Source organism: Chrysochloris asiatica, unplaced genomic scaffold, assembly GCF_000296735.1.
Source record: "Chrysochloris asiatica unplaced genomic scaffold, ChrAsi1.0 scaffold00130, whole genome shotgun sequence".
Classification (NCBI taxonomy): Eukaryota; Metazoa; Chordata; class Mammalia; order Afrosoricida; family Chrysochloridae; genus Chrysochloris; species Chrysochloris asiatica.
The window spans coordinates 2,445,459-2,452,508 of NW_006408648.1; the positions used below are offsets into that span (position 1 = coordinate 2,445,459).

Here is a 7,050-nt window from a genome sequence, read left to right on the forward strand (position 1 = left end):
AGGAATGGGACGGGAAGAGACAAGGTAGAAATGAGGAGAGTGCTGACACATTTGGGGGAGCAGTAATCAATGTCAAAGAAAACAATTTGTATATAAATTGCTGAATGGGAAACTAATTTGCTATGTGAATTTTCACTTAAAACACAATTAAGATGTTAAAAAAAAAAAAAAAAGAAAAGGTAGGGCCTTTCCAATGATCTCCATTAGGTCTTGTGTTTGGGAAAGAAAATGAATGCTGGTTCCTCCCCCATTAGTGAACTACCCAGCATCTGATAAGCATGCAGGAGAGGATATGCTAAAATATAACTTACATAACTGTACCCATAGGATTTATGGGCACAGTTAATGTCAGAGCTCCTAGAGCAAATTGTTTCCATTCCCAATACAAGCTACTATCCTGAGAAATAAGTGGTCACACATACCAGACCCACCACAAGATAATTAACTGAGATATCTAGTGGGCAGCAAGAGGCTTGCAGGCTCCCAGGCCACCCAGCCCATCTTTAGCTAGAAGGTGGTAGGACTCTTCCCCTTTGTCAGGAAAAAAGGGTGCCAGGCTCAAGCCCATGCCACAGCCCTGCCTCAGCTGCCGGCACCCTGACAGAGCTGACCAAGTGAAGTGTGGTAGGGGCCTGCGGGAGCAGGCAAAGTTTCCATCCAGACTTTTTACGCTACTTTCTAAACTCTTGTGTTTGGTTGAGCAGGTTTTCTTGGAGGGACTTTAATACATCGTGTGTGTCCTCTTTATAGACAAACATGAGCACACTGTTCTGGGCTCCACAGCAGACCTCATGCTTTGCTCCAGATCAAAACTTAGGAACAGTGAACATTCATTCCCACAAATACAGCAGCTGTCCGTTCTGCTCCTCAGCTGAGTCTCTGCCATCCCTGAAGTCCTCCCCACAGGGATGGAGGCATCCCCAGTATCTAGATGACTAGAAGCCCTGCTAGACCCTCACTCCCAGCCACTGTCTTCTCCCAAAGAGCCCCCCCCCAACTGCCTCGAGAAGGAGGCAAGAACTACATAATGAAAACAATTAGCAATTATAATTGGCAAATACAATTAGCCTTGAGGCAAGAGAAGCAGACCCTCCTCAGCTCCAAACTCAAAGCCAGCCCACCCTCACCCCGCTGCTGCTGCCGCTGCCGCTGGAGTAAACCTTGACCAGATTTCTCCTGTCCAGAAATGCAAGGGGTGGGGGAAGCAATTGGTGGCAGATGCTGCCCTAGCAGAAGTGTGCCCTCCTCCACAATGCCCCACAGGCAGGGAGACAGCACCTGCCAACAACACACATGGGGTGGCTGCAGTGGTGGAGCAGGAGGGATTTTTAAAAAGGAAGAGTGGGGCTCCATGGTTTCAGGGGAGCTGACCACTCCCCTCAGCCTCACTAAGGAATGAGAGGGACATCCAGGATAATGTGTTGTGAGAGGCTAAGGTCAAGGTTAGCAGGGCAATTAAGGTCCAGAATGAGAATGGCAAAGAACCATGGGAAGCCAACCACAAGCCAAGAATAAAGAGGGCAGAGCTTCTCCTATCTCCTTTCAAAGTCAACATAAAGGGTTCCCCCAGGCCCACCTCCTTCACCCCTGCTGGCACGACAGGCAAACAGACACACTCCTGGACAGCCACAGCCATCCATTCATGGTCTGCATTCCCACTCTGCCCCCCATACCACAGACACACACGTGTTCACAGTCATAGAACTTCACCCACATGATGCCTGTGACTTTGTGATCTCTGGAACAACTGGAGACAGTCACAGGTTCAAATAGGCACAAAGGACAAAATGCAAGAAATCACCAAGTTTCTCCAAAAGGGTTAGGGAAAAGAAGAAGGACTTGGAGAATGATAGGGCGGGGTGGGCGAATGGATCGTCCCACACTTGGAGCAGCTTTAGAAGCTCTCCTCCTGAGGTCACACAGGGGCACGGAGGCATGTCAGACAGGTTTACTGAGGCTGTATAGTACTAACACCCCACATCTGAACAGGACTCTACTTCCCAAAGAGCATTCTGGCTATTCTCACCCCCTATGGGTGACACTGGACAGTGGAGATGCTTATCTCCTGGGTCCAATGACTATTGCTACCCCCACAGGTCCCCAAAAAGGTTCTCTCCAAAATCATCTTTCACAGTTAAGCACATGTAATAGTTGTGTGTGTGTGCCCGTTTGTGTGAGAGTGCACGCAGAGGCTTTTTGTAGCAGAGTGGGATACAGTCAAACAAAAATGAAGTTGCCATGGCAACGGGCTCCAGCATCATTGCAGCCTATTAACACAAGTGAGGAATGTGTTTGGCAGATGCTCGAGTGTTATTTATGGTATGGGTGTAGCAGAGGGACTTCTAACAGGCAAAGAAAGGGGGGGGGGGGAACAACCCGTGACGCTCCTACTGTACCCAGCGAGAAGTCGACAGTGAGACAAGAGCACAGAAGGAGACACTGAGAGGCTGCGTATGAAGAGTAAGAGATGGAAAAGCAGAAGGAGAGGAGAGGTGGGCAGAGAGCAACAGGGGAGCGGGGAGAGGGAAGTAAGAGAGGATAAGAGCAGGCAGAGAGAGAGAAAGAACGTGCGAGCAGAGGGGGAGTGAGGGGGAGAGTGTCAAATACCAGGCAAAGAGAAAGAGCAGGAGAAGAAACAGCTCACAAAGCAAGGCTGCCCCACCTTGCCTCCTGGTTCTCTGTGAATAAAACCAGCAGGAGGCACTGATTAAGAAACCAAATGTTACTCCCCTAATTGGAGCAAAAGGCAATGTCCCAAACATGAAACAGACTTGGAAGAATAAAATACATGAGTGCAGATAATGATGTTGAAGAGCTGGACCGTGGGAAGAAGGGAGCCAGGCTTGCAGGAAGGGAGATGAAAAAAATATTTAAAAAGCCAATTGTTTACCTACTACATGCCTAGGAGGACCTAGGTGGTGGAAACAGTTCATAGGCTCAGCTGCTAACTGAAAGGTTGGAGGTTCAGGTCCACCTAGAAGTACATCAGAAGAAAGGCCTGGTGATTTACCTCTGAAAAATCAGCCATTGAAAACCCTATGGAGCAGTGTTCCATTATGACTCACACGGAGTCGCCAGGAGTCAAAGTTAACTTAATGGCAACTGGTTTGCTATGTGTTCGAAGTACAATGGAGGAGAAGTCGCAAATACCTAATGTAGAAGCTATTCACTGCTACCCCATTTCCCAAGATATGTGATTTCATCCCAGAAAAGAATGTGGCATCTAATCCTAGTCACCTTCAAACACCTGCCACTGTGGAATAACCTGAGGTCAAGGTTAATGCTTAATTGCCTCACTAATATTGCTGCCCCTCTGCAACCCAGTAGAGTTTGCTCAAGAAATACAAATATTATATCAGTAATAATCAGGAAAGGTAAACCAAATATAAACAACAGTAAGAAAGAAAAAGATGACAGTCTTCTCTGAAGCCAAATTGAAAGGATTTTTTGCATTCCCTTGTCTTGGACCATTCTATATTCAATAAAGCAAATCATGAAAAGTTAAGGGTAAACCCACCCAAAATCCTGTAGCCAAGCATAGATCTTAAGACCATAGCAACTCAAAGTGGCATGGGAGTCAGTGTAAATGGGAGGTGGAAAGAGAAAGGAGAGATTTACACAAGGAACTAGAAGGGATAGTCAGACAGATGCTTTGTGGGTGCAACATAGGATTGGCCCACCAGTGGTTCAGTACTCCTTTGTTGTTGTTAAGTGCCATCAAGTGAATTTCAACTCATAGCAACCCTGTATAAGGTTTCCAAGGAGCAGCTGGCTGATGAGTCTGAACCACCAACCTTGCGATTCAAACAAACTTTGCAGTCCAGTGCATTAACCTGCAGCACCACACCAGGATTCTAGGATCGAATTCTAATCTCCTAAAATCAGACATTCAGAAAATATCTGTGCTGCTTCGTGAGGATGACCTGTTCTTCTTCCCTCTGTAGAAAAACTATATCTACTCAAGCAACTAGCCTCCCACCAAGCTAGGAACAATCCCCTAAGATACAACACCCATCTGAGAGCATGGGTCCTCAAGTCAAAAGAGTCAGAGGCTTTACAAAGCACTAACAGTAAGTAAGTAGTAGCAACTTGTTACTCTCCCAAGTTCAAAGCTGATCTTTAAATATTTTTTCTTCAGATCCCAGATCAGCAAAATTTTAACACAGCAATAACAAACCCCCTACTCCACTCATTGGACCTCAAACAAATCGGCAAGCATTTTATTAAGTCCCAATCAAGTACTGTAAAAAGTGCAAGGCAAGGGAAGTAAGGTAGAGAGAGAAAAACGTGTATAGCTCAGAATTCCCACATCCACAGAGCTGACACTGGATGGGGAGTGATACCAACAGACAATACACAAATAAGTGCTCCATTCTTCTTTAGCTTCTTGCTAGCAGTGCAGGACAGGGAGAGGCCAGCAGAATAGTTGGAAAGGGTTTCATGCAGGAGGTGAGGTTTGGGACAGATATTGAAACGAGAAGGAATATTCTCTAAAAAGGGAATCTGGGGCCCAGACAGGTTACATATCCACCAGTCCCCAAGTCACAGAGCATCTTAAAGGCTCAACTAGAAGCCAGCACCCTTAAGTCCATGCCCGTGCTACTTCTCATGAGTAAGAGCAATATCCAGGAAACATCTCAAGAGACATGGTACTCAACAGGATCAAAGTTTGGGGTCAGCAGTAGAAGTGGGGAGAAGGAAAAAGGCAATAGTGAGGGAATACAGTTAACATGTTCTGTTAGAGGGCATAAGCCATAAGTGAGGGGCCCTCAGTTAAGAGAGTCACACACAGCAAGAGCCCCCTTGACTTTCTAGCAGTCCAGCAGCATGAAAACAAACAAGTTCAGCAGGGATCAATGGATTAGGAAGATGGAACCACAAACACAGGGCTAGAACACTAAAGGGAGAAAGCTGTGTTAATGTCAGAGGAACCACCAGTTAACCAGTTAAAGACTTAAGCAGAGCCTACCAGTCTAAGTTCACTGAGTTAAGTCTGAGCAGGGATAAAAGCAATGTCCTGCAGCACCCACATGAAGGGTTATGAAGTCCAACACTATCTTTCTGCTCAGGCCAAGGGGCTACTGTTTCCACCACATCTCAGAAGCTTTCCCCCACCTTCCACTGAAGGCAGCTCTTTGGATTGGGGCATTTTGGTACAAACTTGTCACTCCTCTTTCAAGTCCAAGGATATCTCCAGCCTCCCACAGGTGACAGCCCTCTCATTTCTCCTCTTTAAGACTGGACAAGGGGCACCCAGGGCACCCTTCTCCATCCGTTTATCCAGACTTAGGGACAAAAACAATGAGTTGGCTCTCAGAAGGCAAAGACTGCCAGCAGATCCAGCCACCTTCCCAATGACCTGTTAGAAACAGGGACAGAAGTGTGGGAGAGATAAAGACCCTCTCATCATTTCCCCACCACCACCAACCTCGGTTCCTCACTGGAATCTCCACAATAATGGCTACGGTTTAGTGTATGTCTTCTATGGGCAGGGAACATTACAAATTATACAAGAGCATTCATATTTTTGTAAATGCAGACGCTGGGCCTCAGGGGTGTTTAAGAGGCTTGGCATGCCTTGTTTCTCTAGATCTTTTCCCCACTTAAAGGGTGAGGGTGGGAGCCAACTCTTTAGAATCAGGCCAAGGCCTGCTCACTCTACAATCCAGTTCTTATGGCCGGGTAGGCCCCTACCTGCTTGAGCAAGAACTGGTCCTGGGCATTGGTGCGCAGGGCGATGGCCAAGTGAAGCGCCGACAGCAGCACGCCGCTAACCACGGCTGCCCGCATGCGCACGGGGAGCAACGTGTAGATGGTATAGATGAAGAACACGGTCCACCAGATGCCCTCCGAAGCGCTACGTGGCTGGGGCAGCAGCAGGCCCACCACTTGAACCGCCAGCACGACGGCGATGAGCGCATAGCAGGCTAGGCCCATGTGGTCTTGATGGAAGGCGGCGCGGTTACAGAGCACAGCCATGATGAGGATGACACCCATGGCTGTGGCCAGTATGGCCAGGTAGGGCAGCTGGAGCGGTGGGTGCGCAGCGTGGAAGGCCAACATGACGAGACACACAAGTACCAGCACTGCCATGAGCATGGTGAGGCTGCTCTGGTTTAGGCGGAAGAAATAGCGTTGGTACAGCCGCTCCAGCTTGTCCGACGGGAACTTCTTGGAGCGGAATATCTGCAGCAGCGCCATGCAGCAGGCGCCCAGCGACAGCACCGCGCCAGGCCCCGCGTCCGAGCCCGCGGAGCTGCATCCATCCTCTGAACCCTCGCCTCCATCCACCGCGTCGGCCTCCAGGTCGTCCGCCGCGCTGCCCTTGCCCCGCCGCTCCTCTAGGCCCAGCTCCACCGAGCGGGGGCGCACCTCCGTCCCACTGGCAGCGGCCGCCGCGCCAGCCGAATCGCCGCCGCCACCCGCAGGGGGCGCCCGGGTGCTGCCCCCGCTAGCCGCGCCCCGCCGTTGCCTGCGGCTGCCGCGACCGCAATCCTCGCCGCCGCGCTCCTGCCAGGCAGACTTGGAGCGGAAGCTAAAACCGAATCCCCCGGCTAAAGGATCGTCGCCGCTCAAAGGAGGATCGTCGTCGTCGTCGCTGCGCCAGCGGCTGGCCAGGCGCTGCTGCTGCGGGGTCACGGCCCCCCCGGGTTTCTTGGAGCCTCGTGCCGAACCCACTGGAGGGTGGGGGTAGCCATTAGCACGGGAATCGGCCTCTCCCCAGGCGGAGCGGTGTTCCGGGCCTCCCCGGGGCGCGGGCGCCGCCGCTGTCTGTGCCGCGTAGCCCGGGGGGCTCACGCTTTTAGAACGGGACATCCCCCCCTCGGCCTCGTCTTCTTCCTCCTCCCCCGGGGGTCGGGCCGGGGGTCTCCAAGGGGAGGGCGGACCGCCGAGCAGGGGGACCAGGCTGGGGTCACACGTCGGGGGCGGACCGGGGCCCTGAGCTGCAGCGGGGCATCGTGGCACCCCCGTCCTGAACGAAGGAGGGTCGCTAGAGAGCGAGCCGGGAGGCAGGCGCAGCCCGGAGGTGTGAAGTGGCTGAGAATCCGC

General features: G+C 51.0%; 1 protein-coding gene across 1 annotated transcript in view; it reads right to left on the reverse strand.

Annotated features, from left to right (window-relative positions):
* Nucleotides 1–6,816, reverse strand: part of ADCY5 (adenylate cyclase 5) — a 244,580-nt gene extending 237,764 nt beyond the window's left edge. Inside the window, exon 1 of the mRNA XM_006869426.1 lies at nt 5,695–6,816. Within this exon, the coding sequence (XP_006869488.1) occupies nt 5,695–6,816 (1,122 nt within the window). The remainder of the gene's footprint in view (nt 1–5,694) is intronic.
* Nucleotides 6,817–7,050: the final 234 nt, after the last annotated feature.